Below are 21,321 nucleotides of genomic sequence, written 5' to 3' on the forward strand. Positions count from 1 at the left end.
TTTAACCCTTGGCGTCTCGCGGGTCCTCCCAGGACACCGTAGTGTGCAGATGTGGGGTCCGTAGGCCACTATTTTCCCCTCGGTTGAGTTTCTTTTATTAGTTCCAGGAAGTGGCTGCCGACTTCTCTTTAGCCGAACGCTAAATTCTGTTTTACATTAACTTGGTCTTTTGTTTTAAATACAACAAAATGGCATAAAAAAATATCTACTGTTAACAACCATTATTTAAAAAAAAAAAAAACTCAAAAAATGTATTTATAAAATACTACTTTTAATTTATTTATTAAATACTACTTTTTTTAAAAAAATACGATGATTAATTTATTCATAAAATACTACTTTTAATTTATTTTTGAAATGCTACTTTTAGTTTATTTATAAAATACTACATTTAATTTATTCATAAAATACTACTTTTAATTAATTCATAAAGTACTACTTTTAATTTATTCATAAAATACTACTTTTAATTAATTCATAAAATACTATTTTTAATTAATTCATAAAGTACTACTTTTAGTTTATTTATAAAATACTACTTTTAATTTATTCATAAAATACTACTTTTAATTTATTTTTAAAATACTACTTTTAATTTATTTTTAAAACACTACTTTTAATTTAGTTAAAAAATACTACTTTTAATTTATTTTTAAAATACTACTTTTACGGTAATTTAGTTAAAAAATACTACTTTTCATTTATTCATAAAATACTACTTTTCATTTATTTTTAAAATACTATTTTTAAAAAATATACAGAATTTGGAGATAAAAAACCCCGAACGATATAGTTAAGGGTTTTTTTTGCCAACAGATCTTGTTAAGTAATGTGGGCAGAGTGTGACACAAAATGACACAATACATTACACATTATCTCTGCTGTGTCCCCGCGGGCCGGGACGGAATAATGCACGATTGCTTAAACTATTCGGTCGGTTTACTGAACTTTCAATTTGCATTACATTCTGAATGTAATATGAGCACAGCAGCCAACAGTCCCAAATGTTCTATGACAGTCCTGACAGCCATGCTGCGTTTTAGAATGTTGGTAAGAGCGGCGTCTGTATAATATATTAATATTAATATATTTTCTATAAGTAGTATATAACATAATTAATATATTTAATATATTTAATAAATAAATAAATGACTAAACAATTATATTTATTCATAAAGCAGTTTTCTAATGAATTGTATTCAGTGTTTTGCTCCTCCCACTTTAACCCTTTCACACCAGAGCTTTTTTTGTTTGTTTGTTGCTATTTCTACCACATATTGATTCAACCTTATCCCCCTTCTCCATGAAAACTTTTCATGGATTTTCTTATTTAAATAATCAGTTAACTCATAAAGTTGACAAAATACCCCAAAAATGTAATAATTTAAGTGTCCTGAGATGGAAATACCTAATTTGTGTAGAATTATTATTATTATTATGATTATTAATCATTTTATATAAGTAGTATATAACATAACAATTTGATTTACGGAATCAAGAGGTACGCAGGGCCCTGCTCTCAGGAGCTTACAATCACTAATAACAATCAAACATTATTTTAATAGAATATATTAACTAAAAAAATTAAATGTCATTTTTTTTCCTGTTGTTACAATTAATACCAGTGGAACCTCAGCTGCGAAAGTAAAAATGTAACAAAAGTTTATTCCTTATTTTTAATATAATAGTCAAACAACGTTATAAATATACAACGGAATCGAGAGAAAGCCCAATGTGTCCTTGAAAATCATGAATGTGATTTCAGCGGGTATTTAAACTACAAACAACTTCATTATGAAGGTTTAGTACGAATGGCCCACTGTGATTGAGAAAGCATATTTTAAAGCTTTTAGGGTTTTGGGTTTTTTTTAGGTTTAGTATGCTGGGCAGGCTGGGCTGGCTGGGCTGGTGATGACGAGGTGGTCCCGGCACTTTAAGGCCAGCGGCCGTCTGATGGCATAAGTGCAGCTCATGGCATCGGCAGGTTGGGTGGCCCATCGGGCATTCCATTCGCATGTTGGGTTTGTCCACAAAAGCATATATTTCTGTAAAGCAAACAAGCCGGGGTATGTTCTTACCCCCTGGGGGCATTTGGACACTTGCCATGCAGCCAATCGGCCATCAATCACGGGCAACGTTAGCCGTAGCAAACCTCTAACCGATACCATTTCCAAATCTGAAAACATGCGAGAAATACATTGAAATATTTAGCAGCCCTAAACCATACATATATATATATAAATAATTAAAAACGATAATAGATTTTCTTTCCCAGAATATCTTGCGGATTAATGTTTGGAACAAATAAATCAATATTTTTGTTTCTCATCAATTAAATTCTGTGTTATTTATTAAAAAAAATATGTAATTAGTTTAGGATACCAAGAAAAACCCTAAAAAAAAAGTATTCTTATTTAATGGTTAAAATCCATACATAGGGTAGGACGGAGTGACTAAAACTGCGCCAAAAGAAAGCCTCGTTTACTCTCATGCCCACTCACATCACTGAATGTTACAGCGAGCGCCATCTAGTGGCCAATGTGGGAAACGCGCCATCAAAGTGCTTAGCATGGAGAACAGTTAGAGTTTTCTTAAATCCACAGAAAATTCACAAAATCTCGGTATTTTTCCCCAAAAGTCAGGACTCTGTGTTTTGTAGGAAAGGGTCCAATAGCTTTTTCACATTTATATATGAAGCGGCATTGCATGTTTAGAAGGACCGAAGCATAAAGACTAAGAGGGGCCCTGTCCCCGAGAGCTTACGCTCTAATGAGACTACAGGTCGTTTTTGGGTTTATCTGTTATTTTAATGCAGCAGTTTAGTTGTTAGGGTGTGTGTTAGTGTGAGAGTGAGTGTGAGTGTCCCTCCCGACGTCAGGCTCTGGATCCACCCCTGGTCATCACACTGTTGTGCAGTGTATAGAGACAGCACAAAATATGGGTCTGGCCCCCCTGGGCCCTCAATAATAATCGGACATTACTGTCCCTTTAAATGACGGCATTCTAAAAGTACGCCGGGCTTATCTGAATTTGCAGAGCTGAATGGGGAGGAATCCGCTGGCAGAGAGACAATGGCCGCCTATCAGGCAGAGCGGCAAAGGACGGAGAAAAACAACCACCCCGCAGACCAGCCATCCATAGACTGCCACGGCACACCGGCCCCATTCGGCCCGTCTGGTCCGCCCGGTTTTCCTGCTGTAAAGACTCAGACCTTAATCAGTCCTTGGTCTTGTCTTAGATTCAGAATGGCTTAATCAGATGCATGATTACGGTCCCTGACTATATTAACCTCTACCACCTCTGCTGGGAGGTTGTCACACGTATCTACCACCATCTTAGTAAAGTAAAACGCTATCAGGCTAAAAGGATTTTTCCCAGAGATTCATCGATACAACGCTGACGTTTTTGATGTTCCTGGCTTTTAAGGGGACAGTCCCCAAACCGCTCTCCTTTCACTCTTGGAATTGCCCCCTGGACAATCTTAAAGATGCTGTCCCACTTAAAACATTCATTGCACTTTTTACCAAAAAAAACCCTTACAGATCAGTCATTTTATTCTTTCGTCTCAAGGTTTTATAACCTAAAAACAACAAAGCATTCAACAAGAATTTTCAGTTTCCATGGCAACTACCTATCAGTGCCTGCCTTTATCCGACAATTAAGACTTTTAATTTCTTTTTTTTTTGTATATAATTTATACACCACTGGCACTCCTTATACAGGAACATGTCCACATTCTGCTCGGAATTTGTATATTTTGTTTATGTTTGGGCCACATCAGGAGGTTTTCCGTAAGCAGTCCGTCCCGAAGCAAGATCTACGCCTATTACTCTCAGCCTATAAGCAGTGTTCCCTCTAAGCTGTGCGCTTGTGCGAGCGCACATAGCTTTTTTAGAGAGCGCACACGTCCAAAAATTGTGCGCACAACAGTTTTTCCCCAAAAAAAGAAAAAAAATAATTTTTTGGAAACTTTATGCAGCGCGGATATTCTGCGCACAAAATGTTTGCTCTGTGAAACTTTTTGCACAAGAGAAATTTTCTGCGCACGCCACCTAAGAAAAATTAGATGGAACATTGCCTATAAGAGAGCTCCGGACCTCTTTAGAGTGTTACCTCCCGGCTCGCTTTCTATCTTTTGTATTAATATACGTTTGGGTTTCCTTTGTTTGTAGGACCCCCCCCCCCATCTTTGGAAATCTGTATTTTTCCATATATTTTTTAACCAAGTTGCTTGGTGTTATACGGTATATACCGTGAAATTTCATTTCATTTATATATATATATAATGTATATATAATATCTATATATATCTATAAATCTAATATATATAATATTATATAAATATATAATATAAATAGACGGATATAAAAAAAAAATATATATATATATATATATAAATTGTGTTCTAAGAGCGAAATTTTTATTATTACTTATATTTATATATATATATATATATATATATATCTCTATAATATCTATCTATATATCTATATATATATATATATAATATATAAATCTAATATATATAATATAAATCTAATATATATAATATTATATAAATATATAATATAGACGGATATAAAAAAAATATATATATATATATATATAAATTGTGTTCTAAGAGCTAAATTTTTATTATTACTTATATTTTTATTTATTATTATTTTAAACAACATTAAGAAAGCAGACGCAGCGGCACTGAGGAGCAGCGCCGATCACCCAGAGAAAGCAGCCGGCGACTTCCACGCTGCCAGCTGCTTTCTTAAAGAAAATGCATCGGGAATCAGTGGAAACGCTTTATGTTCCAGTACGTTGTCGCTATGGTATCGTTCCGCACGATGGAGGGACTTGGCTGAAGGATTAATGGAAGGATGCGCGCTTATATTATTTCGGTTGTTTTATTAGCAAAACGAGTATTTCTTTACATAAAATAAATGAAAATCATGGAAATGAGAAAAAAAAGTGAACGCACACACAGCTACAGACTCATAACCCATCACGGTATCGCACACACATACCAGATCCTCGCACAAACACACGCTACGTCTGTCATAAGGCAGAGTTCTCCGACGTCGGGGGAGGGGAAGGCTGCGGGGTCTTGCTTTCTCCAGCAGGGGGCAGCGAGACGACGATGTATTTCTGCATCCCGCCGGCAGCACCGCTTGCCGAGCCCGCCACGCCAGAGCTTTGACCCCCGGACACAAGCTTCACGATGGGCTGCACCCCGGGGGGGCAAGAAGTGGACGGGGAAGGACCGCTGGAAGTAGTAAACACCTGTAAAAGGGGGGGGGGAATAAGCGTGAGCGAGAGAAAGAGACCGTGTCCGATATCTATACGGAGAATAAAATATATATATATATATACGATACTATTATTATTATTAGTTTGATATAGCGCCGCCATATTACGCAGCGCTGTACAATGATACGGTAAATGTCCAAAAATGTTAGTCTATTCACTAAAGGGAGGGTTGTGCTTTGGCTCCTTTACATCGCCATACATTATGAAGGCCCAACCTCGGTGTGCTTCGTCAGCAGGCCCTGTACCATGTATAAGTTGATCGGAGGGATTGAGCCATGCGTTATACAGGGCCAGCTCTGCCCTCCTTGCTGGTGGAACTAGCCAGTGCCGGCCCTTCATAATGAATAGTGAAGTCGAACCACGAAAACCTACGAAATGCAGTAAAAGACAGACAGAAAAGGGTCACTTCTCACCTGGGTGCCGGTGCTTCCGGCCGACGACACCACGATGTACTTGGTGGGTGGAGGGGAAGGCTGCGTGGGGGTCGACGGGCGAGCGCTCACCAGGGTCTGGACCGGCAGGGTGAGGGAGCCGGGTACCTTGATGATACCGGACGGGCGAGGCGTGGGGGTAATGGATCCTGAAAGCGGCTGCGAGAGGGTGAGAGTGGGGCGAGGCTGAGAAAGGATGACAGAAAGGGATGGGAGACCGGTAGAGGTGGTAAGAAAAGAAAACAAAAACCGCATGGGGTCACGGAGACTCGTTAAGGTGAAACAAATTACCAGCAGGGCACGGAATTATTATACATGATAAAGAAACAACTTTTTATATCGTGACATATTTAGTATTTTAAGGGACCCCCCATCGTCCCCCCCCCCATGTGCGTAGCGCTCTATGCTCGTGACCCTTCTGACCGCCTCCGATTGGCCGTTTACCTGCGTCACGGTCAGCGTGGTCCTGTTGACCTGGGGCCCCTGCAGCGCGCTCTGGGCCCTCGCCTTCATCACGTGCGTGCACAGCGTGGGCCCCAGGAAACCATAATCCGTGCGGTACGCTTCCGGGGAATCGGGGGGCGAGCGGAGCTTCACCAGGACGGGCGCGGCGTGTTTCTGCAACACACAGAAAAATGGCTTTTTATTTAAAACACAGAATTTGGTGCATACTGTATTTAATATTCTGGGGTACAGGTAAGCCCCCCGTGTCCCTGATTACCGGACCCCCATGTTTTTATTGGGTGTTCATTATCCCTTCATTTCAAGACCCAATCTCTTTCCCCCATTGTAGATTTTTTTTGAAAGCCACCACGCTATTCCTTTAGATTGTAAGCTCATGAGCCGGGGCCCTCACAAGCCCACTATTCTGGCCAGGAACTCCCATAAGGGTAGATTGTAAGCTCACGGGACACTCTGATACGTGCTGTATCTGCGCGTGGAAATGTATATTTGTTATATATGCGTTAGCCGCCCCCCCATCTTCACATTACACGGCGCGGCAGCTGGAACTTAATAAATAAACGGTAATAAAAGTAAAAATAAAATATTTTCTACCTTAGAGATTACCGTTTGTGGCAGTTTTATCGTTTCAGGCTTTATTATTGGCTTTTAAAACAAAGCGAGGGGGCGAGTTTCCTACCGCAGGCCGTGCCAGCGTTACAAGGAAGCTCAACCCTCAACATTTATTTAAAAACAAAATCCAGAAGCTTCTTTTTTGTGTAAAAAGTCAGTTTTTAAAGGGAAAAACTCCTAATGCCACAGGGGCATCAGAATAACTAAATTCATCGAACCAAACTGTAGCCCGTACTTAATATAACTTAACGGTGAGGAACATATATATAATATATATATATATACACACACACACACATTATATATATATACACACATTATATATATATTACAGAAACCCTTCTCCGTGTACCAACGCACACGCGGTACCCGTGTATACCGGCGCATGTTCCAGCTCTGAAGCCGTTACGGACACGTCAGAGCACACACGATGAGGACGTTACCAGCAGCAGGCTCTGCACGTGGTCCGCTCCGATCTTATCGATGTTGGATATGACGGGACCCTCGAGCACGGAGCGCAGCCGCTCTCCCTCCGCCGCCAGCCGGGGCACGATCAGCGTTTTGATCACCTGAGGGGAGACATAAAGGGTTGGTAAGCGGGATGAAGCGCCGTTAAGCGCCATTGCTCGGGATAGGTGATCGGTCGGTGGCTGAAACTCACATCCGGTCCCAGCTCTGCGAGGCCGGCGATGGATCCGTAACGCGTGGTCCACGGAGTGCGGTCGTCCACCCAAGTCTAGGGGAGAGAGGTGCACAGAATAAAAGACGTGAGGCTTACATAGACCCAAACTGTTCTTATCTGCCGTCAAACTCCATGTTTCTGTACCAATAATTCCAGACAATTTCTATGGAATGCTATACTTTAATGCCGTAGATCGGTCTGCGCATGGTGTCGCCCCCCCGCAGCCGAGTGTCCTACCTTAGTGAAGGTCTTGGTTATCCTGGACTGGATGTTGTTGGTGGTGGTGCTGAAGTTCTTGCAGATCTGCGCGATGAGCCGCGCCGCGAAGTCTCGGAGGGCCCAGTGGTTGTCCACGTCCGGCCGCAGGCACAGCTGGCGGCTCACGATGCAGGTCATCACGGCGGGGATCAGCTCGTGGAGCTGGACGGGACGGAAAAACACGGAACGGTCAGTCAAGGCCAACGCGCTGATACTCATCGAACTCGTAACGCGTGGCCGGCCCGAGAGAACGGAACGCGGAGGACAGCCGACAGGCCCTTTTAAACGGCAAACGCGTTCAGAATTGCCCCGTATGCCCCTTTCGCCACCACCCTGCCGTTTGCCAAACGCATCTCCTGACACGTGATACACGTACCAATAGTCAGCTATGCCGCTGGCACAAACCGCCAGATGGTAGTGGAGACGGGGAGCGGCAGCCTCTGCTCAGGGTTATTCATTTATTTATTTAATATGCATTATTCTTAAGTGTCAAATACACGCATTACACTATACTCTGTGTACTATACCGGGCTTACCCCGTCGTGCTGGCGTGTGTATGTATTTGCGTGATTGCACACAAACGGGAACACGTGTTTTACATGCAACCGCGCACAGACCTGAGTTTCGCGCTTGTAATTAACACTCGCATGCTGTTCCATCGGGTCTGTGCATGCGCTGGAGACTTACGTATTTCTCCAGGTAGAGGGTGGGATTGTCCATCAGAGCTTTCACCATCCTCATGAGATAGATGAGCAGAGCCAGGTTGTTCTGGACGACGTTCACGCGCACCTGGAAGACAGGAGACAGGTAAGGCGGAGAAGGAGCAGGCAGGACTTAAAGGGTCATAATGGAGGGGGTCAAACTTTAGGCTGGGCTTTTTGGGGGTCCGTAGAGCTTATATACTAATTGTTCTGTGGGGTTTACCCGTCGTACAGCACTTCAGAATATGGCGGCGCTATATAAAGCAATAAGTAACGATGCGATGCTCACCCCTTCAGATATGAACGTGCTGAAACGCGGCAGCATTTGGTATAACCCAGGATCGGTGGCGATGCTCTGCAAAGCTTCCTATATGAAAAAGGACAGATGAATAAACGGGGAGCCGCACTGCGGACGGGTACAGAAGCTTCCGGATAAACACCTCGTTCCCGTACCGCTCTCTTGGCTTCGCAGGACCCGACGCACGCCTCGGTGATCTCCTTGTAATAGAGCTGCTGCTCCACGGACAGTTCGTGGATGCTGCGTGGCTTCAGTTTCAGAGGACCTCCCTCCAGAATGGTGGACTTCTTCTCCTTTCCTGGGGTGGGGAAAGCCAAAACGCGTGAGAGAGCAGCCCAACGCCCGAAGGTACCGGCAGCCTGCGCATGCGCAGACCGAGATACTGACCTTTGCCATCCACCGCGTTCGCTCCCTGACCTTTCCCCGTCAGCACGCCCTCCTGCTGCCCCGGCTTCACCACCTTCATCGGCTCCGTCGCTTCCGTCTTTTGCTGCTCTTTGGGGACTGGAAGACAAGCAAGAAGGGTGGGGGTTGATTTACTAAACAGCGAGCTGCGGGAAGACAACACAACGGAGATCCAAAAAAAAACAAACACACAATTACCTGGGGGTGGGTTTTCCGGGATGGCTGGCTGTACCCCTTCAATACTCAACCAGTGGGCTGTGAAAGAGAAACCATTTGGAATTAAGGGGCCACCCGAGCGTCCGGAGCGAGCACATGAGTTCAAATCCCTGCTTGAATAGGTTAGGCAGATGCTGGGTTGTTAAAGGGTTAAAGCGCACCCACAGATACGCAGATGACGGACCATAGACATGGTATATAGTCATATATATATATATACGACATGTAAATATCGTGCAGCCGTCACCTGTACAGGTAAAAGGTGTTACTCGGTAGAACGCACGATGCCACACCGTGCCACGCATGTAACCGCACGACGGGCACTGTGGGCACAGAATAAATGAAGCAGCCAGCACGCGGTATACATGTATATATATAATATTATTTGGTTCACTTACCTTTCAGAGAGACGTCCAGGGGCACACGTGGCAGCGGAGTGCTGATGATGTCACTCAGATCCACCTCCTTCTCCTCGTAGAAGTGCAGCTCCCGGCCCCCGCCGCTGGCATACCGGAAGGGCAGGAATTCCTTGGCGTGGAAGCCGTATATAGGCTGCGGACGGGACACGCGAGGTTATTACATAGCACGTGTGATATAACATGTCTGAGACGAGGAGGACTGCGTATCACCGGCCGGATCGTACAGCGTGACCTCAGAACGATCGGGTTAACCTCTCTGTGGTATTTGTGGGACGACCAATCCCAAGACGCTCAGCCACATATTATCTGTGCCCTGCTGCGCCTCTCCGTCGAGCTCCGGCGCCGGTTACCACTTTACAAGCCATGATTTAACGGCGTTCGCGAGGCTCCTCCCCCCATTCTCACCTCCACGTTCTTTATCTTAAGGGCCGAGTCAATGTCGCTCGGCGTCAGTTTCTGCCGCTTCCCCACGTGCATGAACTTCAGGGCATCCTGGAGAGCGAAGGGGAGAGAGGCAGGAATAAGGGGAGAGAGGCAGGAGGCGTGGTTCTCGTACGCTTACTTTTTGATCTATGCAAAAACGAGCAAAAGTTTCCTCCCGGCTCTATTTATAAACTTCCTGTCCAGGGGGGGCCATCGTTGAGCTCTCAGGGCACATGCATTGAGTGTGGTAATTCAGGACACTTCTTTACTACAACCGCACTTGTGCTTGTGTAAAGGTTAATATAAATATATGCTCTGCGAGGTATGGATCAAAAATGATCTTGCCGTAATAAACCAATTTTTAAGCGGGTTCTGTGTATGTAAGGAAATCCCACCCCGTGCCCTGCGGCGACCTCTGACCTGAGTGACCTCCTTGATCCTGAAGCTGACTTCCTGAGCCAGAAGCTGGCAGGTTTCTTCCGAGATCTGCGAAATTCCTATGGACTCGGCGATCACTTTCATGGAGTCGCTGGGAAGGACGGCGTTTCCGATCTTCTTCCCCTCGGCCATGACCGCAGAGACCGTACAGAGAGCCTGGAACAAAACCACAGACGGTCACTAAAAAAAGTCTAGTCCTCTCTGTTGGCCTCAGTTTAGATCCAGGAGCCATATGTTTCAATTCCCTCACTCTACCCCTTCTGCTGGGAGGCTGGTTCACTTATCTACTACTCTCAGACCCCAGTCACCCCTCGGTTAGATCCGGGATAGCCGTATGTTTGCCCCCCCTGATGTAGGCATTATGTCTAGAAGAAGATTATTTATTTATAACCATGATTGTGCTGGAGATATGTGGTGTAAAAGCAAGAAATTATTTTTACCTTAACAACAAGGGAGAGAAAACTGAGCGGGGAGGACTAATAATGGAGATTCTGGTAACAGGAAGATAGCGATGGCTGCTCCCTCTGAACTGTAAATCGTAGGATTCATGGAAAGCGAAAAAAAACCCCTCTTTTCTATGCCGCAGAAAGCATTATTGGAGGCAGCAGCCCCTCCATATCATACAGACGCCAGAATATTAGAAGCAATAACCCCTTAAGGATAACGGATAATGCATTGTAAACCCATACATGTACGGGCATTGTCGTGAAGGGGTTAACTACCAGGGAACCCCATCTCACCTTTGGTTAGAAAGTAAAAGCGCAGATCGGGATAACTCCTTTATTAACTGATATACGATAGATCTGGGTCTCTCCTTATAAACGATAAATATGCCTGAAGAAGAGACCCGAGTGGCCTTGAAAGCTTGCAATCTATTATACTTTATCTAGCCGATAAAATCCTAGTCTTTCCAAATATGCTGTATATGTAGATGCATGTATTTAAAATGGAACGTGGTTTTATATTTTCTAGTATATTTTTAACATTTTTTTTCTCTCTCTTAGAGGGTAAGTTTGTCGGGGCAGAGCCCTCCTCCGATTTTATGCAACGCACAACCTGTTATATTTTGTTTAGTTATTGTACAGCGCTACAGAATATGATGGTGCTATAAAAACCAAATAGTAACAATAGATTATATATATATATATATAATTATATGTATATAAATAATAAATAAATAATTATATAAATGCTTTGGGATGATAAATACTCCTTTACTTTATTTATATTCACATTTATTTTAGAATTATACACAAAAAAGCTGCTTTTATAAATCAGGTTTTTATTATTATTATTTTTATTAATATATCATAATAATAAGGTTTTTGTGTGATTATGTAAGGTGGCCGTGCGACAAATAACTTGAAACTGTTACGGATCCCTGATCGATGCATTCATTACAGAGATCACCCGGGCGCCACACAGAGAGCAACCAAACCGCATTCACGCCGCATCATCATGCGTTAAAAACACTGATCATTCACATCTATGCTTTTAGAAAACATACAATCTCCCGGCAGATCGGCCCCATTCGGCCCCCGTCTAGTCCCGCGGTTCTCCCACTGTAAAGACTCAAACATTCATCAGTCGTTGGTCTCGTCTTAGAGTCAGGAGCCGTATGTCTATCCCATGCATGTTTAAATCCCCTAATTGTATTAACCTCTACCACTTCAGCTGGGAGGCTGTTCTACTTATCTATCACCCTCTCAGTAAAGTAAAACTTCCTTCCATCCCATTCAAACCTCTGACTCTAGCGTTAGATTCTGGCCTCTTCTTGTAACATTTCTCCTCATTTGAAATAAACTTCCACCTATATATAAACCCCTTTATATAGTTAAATACTTCTATCCCATCCCCTCTCTCTCTCCCCCCAAGCTACACATGTATACCAAATGCTGATACACATTCCCTAACGGCCAGAGCTCGGGGCCTGGGTTTTCAGATATCGCCACACATATCACGACATTAAATCCTGTGACAGTCATTAAAAACACCGCATAATGATCTTTACAAACCTCAGCTCCCCTGTACAGGATCTCCGCACTGCTTCCGGTTGGCAGGTAAACTTCCGGTAATGGTTCAACTAGCGTCTTGATAGGGTTATAGAAACGGAAATATTGCCAATTGACCCAAACCAGCTATTCCGGAAAATAATACAAAATAATGAAATAAAAACTGATGTATGCTTTCATGATATTTGATTTTGTTTTATTTTTTACATGCACGACTTGTTTAAAAACTATGTATTTAGTTTCTTTCAGGACCTCTCGTGGAACGCAACATCTCCTAGGAAGTGAACGTCCCACATTGGCTTGTTACGCCCATCGCGGCTGTCGCACCAGCTGACGTCATCGGAGTGTGTCCTGTGCGTTCCAAGTGTTTTCCAAGACCGCGCATGCGTTTCATTTCCTCTGCGCGCCTTTTTTTCTGTCTGAGGTCGTTTTGGGGATAATCTGTGACCCTCATTTATTATATATGTGTCTGTATAGTGTCTTTGGTAAGAAGTGATGTGTAAGAAGTCTGTCAATCATCCAGGTTATAGGCGCTGTCATTTTCATGGCGACAATCATGAAGTGGGAGGCTAAGGGTGGTGGGAGTTGTAGCATAGAGTAGGCATAGCTTCTGTATTTAACTGGCTAGCAGGCAAATGTGATGAGAGTTGCAGTCACATTTTTGCCACGTTTCCTGGGCTCATGTTAACATGTTTAGTCCTTACACTGTTGCCTTTTCTGAGCATGATGTGAGTTGTAGTTTTCAGTGAACGGGGTACCGTATATATTCCTTAGTAGGACTTAATTTCTGCTATAAATAACATACTTTTCCGGGAGTGCATGGGTTAATGGGTGTTTACTACTGGGCCAATCGGACTCTGGGTATTACGGAGGGGCGGGATTATTGAGGGGACGTGTCACGTGATCTGTGGCTGAAGATGCACGTGTGATGATGGAGGTGAGAAATAGTCCGTGAAACTGAATGAGATCCAGTGCGATTTGCATAAAGGGCTGCACGCAGTGTATTTGGGGGTTTATGGGCGCTTTACTACCCCATGCACAGTCAGGGGCAATCTGTGTGTGCAGCTGTACCCGGCGGTGGATGTGTTTGGGGGTAATGAGGGGTCCCTGGCACTTTAAGGCCTATGGCTGCCTACCGTCATAGACGCGGCTGCCGGCTGGACACGACAGGCTGCGGGTTCCGTCTTTATGTTTGCGCAGCGCGCCGCCGGGTATATACAGCCAGACGCTGCATGCTCCAGACACAGATCGGGTATGTATGGAGTGCTGTCCGTCAGCGGCCCCGTGCCTGGATGTGTTTATACGTGTGCAAATCTAAGGGTGAAGCCTGGAATTACCTATTTGCCTGTGCTGTGAAAGAGATTGCTTTCAACGCCCGTTTAACTCTGTGACGTGCCTAGCCCGTCAGTAGTCTTCAAGGGGGTTAAAGTTAGATCGTTTCTTTTCTGGTCATCTCTTTAAAAGTGCAGAATACCGTCCCTGACCGCCCCCGCTGCTGAAGGACGCGTATTAAATCACTCTGCATCCAACTCCAGTATTAAATGAACGAGTAAATGAATTCTCGCACCACTTTGCCGCTGGTCCCCATAAAATCTGTGCGACCCGGCGCTTCGAGGCTGCTCACCCGGCCCTTATAAATGACAGAAAGCCAGGGTGGGCCGGCGGGCTCCTTCACACAGATATATTGCTTGAACCCGATTCTCCCCTTGTATGTTTTAATTTTCTAAAGCTTGGAGGAAAGAATAGAGAGAGGGGATGTGATGGAAACATTTAAGTACATAAAGGGAATTTACAAAGTACACAAGAGATGTTTCTTTCAAAGGAGAAATGTCTTTTTTACATTTTACTTCGCCTAGAGAGTGGTAGATGAGTGAAACGGACTCCCAGCAGAAGTGGTAGAGGTCAGTACAGTGAAGGAATTGAAACGCGGCTCCTTGGATCTAAGATGAGACCAACGGCTGATTAACTCTTTACCGCAGATTCTATGTTTCAGTGCTTATTTCCATTAGGGTTCATCAACAGAAATAGTGACATAAAGAAAATTAGCCGTTTTAAAGAATTTATCAGCCGGTTTTTATATCCTTTTTTTACGACTGGCGGTTTTGCCAGCAGATGTTTCTTCCTTGGGGATGCAGAATACCACCCCCCCCCCCCGCCCTTCCGTTTTTAAGGGGGACACCATGCTTCTAGATTGTGGATATCGGGCACAGACTGGCCATCATGCACAGTGGCCGCTAGGGCAGCATACTTGCTGCTGTTCCGGGGCAAATCAGGTTAACGTGCAGCTGTGGGTATCCAGCCAATGGCCTTAAAGTTCCAAGATCGCCTGGTCAACCCTAGTCCAGCCCTGGTGGGTGTATATAGGCTTCTACAAACAAATATATCGCACCTACAATATCCTGACAACACCGCCATCTTACCCTATTATTCTTAAAAAACATAATGTTTTGGTTAAACGTAAGTTTCTTTTCTTCTCGTCCCATCGCAGTATCGCACGTCGCCTCTCTCCTCCCGGGACATCCCTGGAGTCCCTCACACGGTCCACGTTCTGTTGGAAGGTTACTGCAAGGACGTGGCGGACGGTCTCTTCCAGGCTGACGGCTCCGTTACGCTTGTGCTCGGTCCGCTCACCGTTTTGGTGGACACGGCCGGCCCCTGGTCCCGCGACTCCCTCCTTGAGTCCCTGCAGCGCCGCGGCGTCACCCCCGCTGATGTGACCCACGTCGTCTGCACCCACGGCCACTCTGATCACGTGGGAAACCTGAACCTCTTCCCGAATGCCGAGATCCTGGTGTCCTACGACATCTGGCGCAAAGGATCCTACGTTCCCCATGACTTCCGTGGCGGGGAGCCGTACCTGTTACCGGGCGGCGAAGGACTCAAAGTGGTGCCGACGCCGGGCCACACGGGCAGCGATATAGCCCTCCTTGTTCCTGGCACCTCCCTGGGCACGGTGGCAGTGGCTGGAGACCTGTTCGAAAGGGAAGGCGACGAGGACACGTGGCGCCAACTGAGTGAAAACCCCGAGACGCAGGAGAGGAGCCGGAGAGAGCTGCTGAAAGTGGCGGATGTCATTGTTCCGGGGCATGGACCACCCTTCCAGGTCATACGGAGCGAGCAGGAGACCAAGCGTAATAATCGGCTCGTCTGATTGGGTGATTCGGTCGTAAAGTTTCATATCACTCTTAACTATACATTGTACGGGGCCGGTTCAGCCCTTCTTGCAAAAGCTCTCTGGGTTGGCCCTTCATAATGAATAGCGGAGCTAAAATGTTCAACTCCCCTGGAAATTCTCCAGATCTCCCGGTTCAATGAATGCAGTCGTATGCAGGGGTGTCAAACACCAGGCCTCGGGGGGGCTCTGTGTTCTTAGACGATTGATCCGTTTTGGGAGTGCTTCGCAGGCATTACCTCACAGCAGAGATGGGAATGAGGACCCTGTGCTACGTTATGATCTGTCTCTACACAGGCTTGGAAAACTGATGAACAAATAAACACCGACGAAGGTTATACGCTGTGGTTTCTGTCTTCGGCCCCCTTTTGTAATAGTAGGTGTTCAGAACAATCACAGGTGTGATCTGCTGAACATGCAATTATACTAAAATATGGGTTGATAACTGGAATTGCCTCTCAGCAGAAGTGGTAGAGGGTAATACAGTGAGGGTACTAAACATGCATGGGATAGACATACGGCTCCTGAATCTAAAACGAGACCAACGACTGATTAAGGTTTGTATGTTAGGAAAATGAGTAGATTAGACGGGGGCCGAACGGGTCTGACCTGCTGTTACAGTCAGAAGAATAAATTAAAATCACAAAAGGAGAAGAGGACTCTGCCCTTGTGAGCTTACAATCTAGTCGGTGGTTGAGGGGGGGTGAGACACTATGAGAGGACGGTGGGGATGAGGATGAGTTGATTGAGTCCGGATGATCTGTAGGTTTTCAGAGAGCTTTTTAAATTTGTATATGGGGGGGGTCCAGAAAAAAGGTACGGTATGTGCTCAGCCATGTAGCCCCTGCCCTGACTGCCTCCTGTTTGCCAAATGGCGAGCGATCTAGGTAAACTGGAAAAATGGTCAGAGCTGTGGCAATTGGCATTTAATGTGGATAAATGCAAAGTAATGCACCTGGGGCATAAAAACCCAAGGGCAGAGTATAGAATATTTGATACAGACCTAACCTCAACGAGCTAGGAAAGGGATTTAGGGGTAATTATTTCTGAGGATTTAAAGGTAGGCAGGCAATGCAGTAGAGCAGCAGGTAATGCTAGCAGAATGCTTGGTTGTATAGCGAGAGGTATTAGCAGTAGAGAGAGGGAAGAGCTCGTGCCGCTGTACAGATCACTGGTGAGACCTCACTTGGAGTATTGTGTACAGTACTGGAGACCGGATCTCCAGAAGGATATAGAGATGGAGAAAGTTCAGAGAAGGGCTACTAAATGTTTCATGGATTACTGGATGAAATTTACCAGGAAAGGTTAAAGGATCTTAACCTGCATAGCCTGGAAGAAAGGCGTGACAGGGGCGATATGATAGAAACATTTAAATACTTAAAGGGAATAAACAAGGTAAAGGAAGAGAGTTTATTTAAAAGGAGAAATACTACCACAACAAGAGGACATAGGCATAAGCTAGAGGGGCAAAGGTTTAATGGTAACATCAGAAAATATTACTTTACGGAAAGGGTAGTGGACGCATGGAATAGCCTTCCAGCAGAAGTGGTAGATGTTAATACAGTAAAGGCACTTAAGCAAGCATGGGATAGGCATAAGGCCAAGCTAGATATAGGATAAGGGCAGGTACTAAAGGAAAGTACTCAGAGGTTGGGCAGACTGGATGGGCCTACTGGTTCTTATCTGCCGTCACTTTCTATGTTTCTGTTTCTCAGCTACCTGCTTCAACGTGTCCTACTCTAAACTGTCCAGACCATGCGCGTCTCTCTGGCTCCTTCTGTATGACACGAGCCTACCTCGAAAACCCTGTCTGCAGGATCTGAGTGATGTCACCGTGACATCACTGGCATCCATAATGTATAAGAGGGATCCCCAAAGGGATTTCATTCCGTACTGCGCTGCAAACAGAGGAAAAAGTATAAATATATATATAAAAAAAAGCACAAGTATCACTTAGCCCTACCACTACAAGTAAAAATATATCAAGGTAACTGGCTCCACCAGCCGGTCCCTCTGCGTATCCGAGAGACGCGGCAACTGGACCGCTTTTAAAATGGCCTGTATTTGGACTATATTATGCTGTGGAGCGATCGTTAAGGTGATAGAGCTTTTCATCTGCTATCCTTTGAGGAGTCATGACCTTTGTGCCATCTGATAGGATAAGATATGGGATCTTCGACTTCTTCACCTTCGCTCGAGGGTTTCTTAGCAAGCGTCCTACCTGCTCCGTTTCCTCTAGAATAACGTTTCTTCTTCAGGTTACGCAAAATCCTACAGCGGCTTTTATCTCCTGTCTCCTTTATCTGGGTCAAGGTTTCTAAGTAATAAACGTCGTAGTGAAGTCCGTTTCCCTCTCGGGGCCGCCTAGTGGGCCAGCCAGACAGTAGAAGCTCCAACCTCCGAGCCAACATCATCATCAAAATATTCATTTACCCATCTCTCTGTATCAGGGCCACGTTTGTGACTGGCGGTAAGTGTCTCATGGGCCTTCCATTGGCCGTTCCATTGGCTATTTGTCGTTGGTGGTTAAGGTTTTCAGGTATGGTCCGACCAAGAAGTTGTGCCAATGGAAGAAGACACCGCATCATGGGAAAACATATCTCTACGGGTGTGTGAGTGACTACCGCTGGATGGAAAGTATCGCCTTTTTCAGAAGGATGGAGGACCTTCCATGCATCAAAGAGACAATTGGAGTCCAACGAAGCGAGGCTTTGCCTGCCTGATTATATAATCGCCTGGTCCGAGGTGGAATCCAGGTTAGGGTCTGTGAATACGTTGAGATCTCCATGGATTATAAAGCGTCCCGCCGGGAAATTTGCTCACCTTTTCCAAAATAAGCATTAACGTATTCCTGATGATTTTTTTTTACCCCAAATATATATTGTCTAAAGTATTTGCCACATTTGATGTAGAATGAAGAAGAAGAAGAAGAGTGTTCCTGCCTTCGGGATCGGTTTCAACGTTCGATAAATCAAATGCTACTTTGTTACTGATGAGAATGCAGACCCCCTAACCTTTTAGAGCCCACCATAGAAGGAAAGCGTGTAGTATATGCAGGGTTAAAGCGTTTTCACACATCTTTTCACAGCCCCCGAGCCGTCTTGATCTTCCTATCTATCGTTTTTTTTCCCCGATTTTATTTGGATTATTTATTTATTCTCCCCGTCCCTCTTCCCTCCTTCCCTAAATTATGTTTTCTAATAAAACACACACACACGCGTGGTAATCTACACGTAATGTGCCCGGAGTAACCTATGTCTATGTCAGTAAATGAAAGAACCTCAATTCTGATGTATTCCCTCACATACATCTCAGAAAGGGGGTAGGGAGGGTCGGGTACAAAAATCATCCATTTAGACAATAAACCAAGAATAAAGCGGAGTAGAGCGTGTGAAGGGAGACACGTGGTGTTTGTACACAGACCAGCATGCGCATCCCTCCGAAAGCCTTTCTTTTACCGAGTGTTTGCTTGGTAGATCCGGAAGAAACTGTTCTGGAAAAGCTCGACCTGCTTTCATTATCCTCTCTGTATTGAAAAAAAGCGCAAAATCACATCTTTAGACCGAGGCGAATGATGTAGCCGATCGATCGCGGCGTCTCTTTCGTGGAGCAGGTTTGCCAGATCCTCCGAGATGCCCCGAGTTCTGAGATTATTACGCCACGTTCTGTCTTCGGTGTCAGCTACCTTCCTCTTGAGGTCTCCCAGCTCCTCGATATTTGGCCGACGAGGACATTGTGGCCCTTTGGGATCTTTGTCTCGGTGTGGTCAGTCCTTGATCCGAGCCCCGCTATATCTCGCTATAATTCCGCTGCGACTCGTTGGATATTTATTCCTTCTTGTCCAGTGGGAAGCTCTTCATGGCTGTTAAGGTAAGCGGTTCCCTCACACCGTGATCTGCACTCGACGAGCGCGTTTCCCATTCATGCCAGGAAGATGGTGGCCCGGGATCACCATCCGCCTCAACAGAAGGTGCGTCCTCCTTCTGGTTCCTCAACTGAAATTATCCAGAGACTTTTTCCGGCTGTCTCCTCTGATACAATTTCAATCCAGTGACGCTGGGCTTGAGACGGCTCTCCAAACTAAGCCGCCATCTTGCTCCCCTCCCTCCATAGTACTCTATAAAAGATGCGTTCCCCATTGCGCAATACACTCTGCTTATCATCACTGGCGTTTCTGCAGAAGAAGTTTGTTTTTTTATCTTTGTAGATTTTTCACCATTTACATCACATTTGTTTATTGTTTTCTAGAGGTCTTAATATTCCTTTCTATTTCTTATTCACTTTTTCTGGTTGTTGTTTATCTGAAGCAGCAGCTGCAGCTCTGCAACCACTCGCCTCCGCTACGGTCCAACGATTTTCACCACATGTGCACATGGTGGTCTCGAAAGACCCCCCCACCACCACAGTGTTCGCTCAGCCAGTGCTGAAGCTAACCAGCAGTATCACATGCGGGGGGGGGGGGCGAGGAATGGGGCAAATCCCCCCCCCCGTGATTTTGCAAGGGGGACAGCAGGCAAATTTAATGGGACCTTTCAGCATTAGCGTGCGTATTAGTGTGCTAATGAAAAGTTCGGCGCAATCACTCGTCCAATTAGAAAAAATTATTGCTAAATACAAGAAATCCAATCTTTATTCGATCTCGGTAAAAAATTTACTTATTTCATCATTCATTATAATCATCATTGACATCACCGTGACAAAAAAAAATCAATATTCTACATATATTAATAGATATTTTTCTTCGGTATAATGGAAAGTTCTGTTAAATATTTGCACCGAAAATCAATGGATCATGGAATCCATGACATATTACGATGTCCCAGTATTTGTCTCAGTCGGTGATATCAGGGGTCAGGGTGCGCACCCCCCCCCTCCTCTTTATTGCTACCTGTATCTACCTCATTTATCAGCGGAGTTAAATATAGCCCCGACTTCCCGTACAGATAAAGGGAGCGTCTCCTAAACCATTATCCTTCCCTCCAAAAAGTCTTTGTACGGATATGTCCGCCTTTCCCGGGCTTGGTATGAAACGTGTGTTAATATTATTGTGTTATAGATGCGGTTCGGCCTACTCTGCGGAATTATTATTATTAGTTATTGATTCATGTAACACCGCCATATTCATATTCCATAACGGACGAGCGCATCCGTAAATCGGGATCCTGCTGAGCGCCGGAACCCTTCCTTCCCAGAAATAATTTGTGAATCTTCTAAAATTTTACGTCATTTAGAACTTTTCAGGGAATGCTTTATTGTCAGCTGATACAAAACAAGGTGCCGATTGGTTGTCACATTGCCCAATGGATTTTAGGCTCACAAGAGCTGAGGCCTCTTCGCCTTTTATGCCTTTTATCATTAAATGTTTCTATGCTGATTTTTTTTTTTGTGATTAAACAGTCAAAGGAAAGAAGAGACTGACTTGGGAGTAGGGAATGCAACAAAGCATCTGACAAAAACAAGCAGGGTGCTGGGTTGTATGGCCAGAGGCATT

General features: G+C 44.7%; 2 protein-coding genes across 3 annotated transcripts; one reads left to right on the forward strand and one right to left on the reverse strand.

The window, feature by feature from the left end:
- Positions 1-4,865: 4,865 nt before the first annotated feature.
- On the reverse strand, positions 4,866-12,707 carry TAF6 (TATA-box binding protein associated factor 6). Of its 2 annotated transcripts, none has more exons than XM_053462875.1 (15): positions 12,662-12,707; positions 10,629-10,802; positions 10,191-10,277; positions 9,765-9,918; positions 9,349-9,405; positions 9,133-9,249; positions 8,901-9,043; positions 8,737-8,814; positions 8,434-8,535; positions 7,726-7,908; positions 7,468-7,542; positions 7,250-7,375; positions 6,177-6,350; positions 5,715-5,891; positions 4,866-5,274 (listed from the first exon to the last, which is right to left on the reverse strand). In XM_053462875.1, exons 2-15 carry the CDS (start codon positions 10,776-10,778, stop codon positions 5,050-5,052), a joined length of 1,848 nt encoding a protein of 615 aa, XP_053318850.1. In that variant the 5' UTR covers positions 10,779-10,802; positions 12,662-12,707; the 3' UTR covers positions 4,866-5,049. The 2 variants fall into 2 exon arrangements, with proteins under 2 accessions (XP_053318850.1, XP_053318849.1); XM_053462874.1 differs by having other exon boundaries at positions 5,715-5,918.
- A 641-nt stretch (positions 12,708-13,348) lies between these two features.
- MBLAC1 (metallo-beta-lactamase domain containing 1) lies at positions 13,349-16,168 on the forward strand. Its single transcript, XM_053462891.1, has 2 exons — positions 13,349-13,595; positions 15,147-16,168. The coding sequence occupies exons 1-2, from the start codon at positions 13,587-13,589 to the stop codon at positions 15,807-15,809; spliced, it is 672 nt and encodes a 223-aa protein (XP_053318866.1). The 5' UTR covers positions 13,349-13,586; the 3' UTR covers positions 15,810-16,168.
- Positions 16,169-21,321: the final 5,153 nt, after the last annotated feature.

Source organism: Spea bombifrons, chromosome 4 (genome assembly GCF_027358695.1).
Source record: "Spea bombifrons isolate aSpeBom1 chromosome 4, aSpeBom1.2.pri, whole genome shotgun sequence".
Taxonomy (NCBI): Eukaryota; Metazoa; Chordata; class Amphibia; order Anura; family Pelobatidae; genus Spea; species Spea bombifrons.

Coding starts and splice junctions, on each gene's coding strand:
- TAF6 (XM_053462874.1), bottom strand. CDS start 10,778: ATGGCCGAGGGGAAGAAGATCGGAAACGCCGTCCTTCCCAGCGACTCC. Junction 8,815..8,900: donor CCTGCGAAGCCAAGAGAGCG/GTACGGGAACGA, acceptor TTTTTCATATAG/GAAGCTTTGCAGAGCATCGC. Junction 6,351..7,249: donor ACGTGCAGAGCCTGCTGCTG/GTAACGTCCTCA, acceptor TGTGTGTTGCAG/AAACACGCCGCGCCCGTCCT.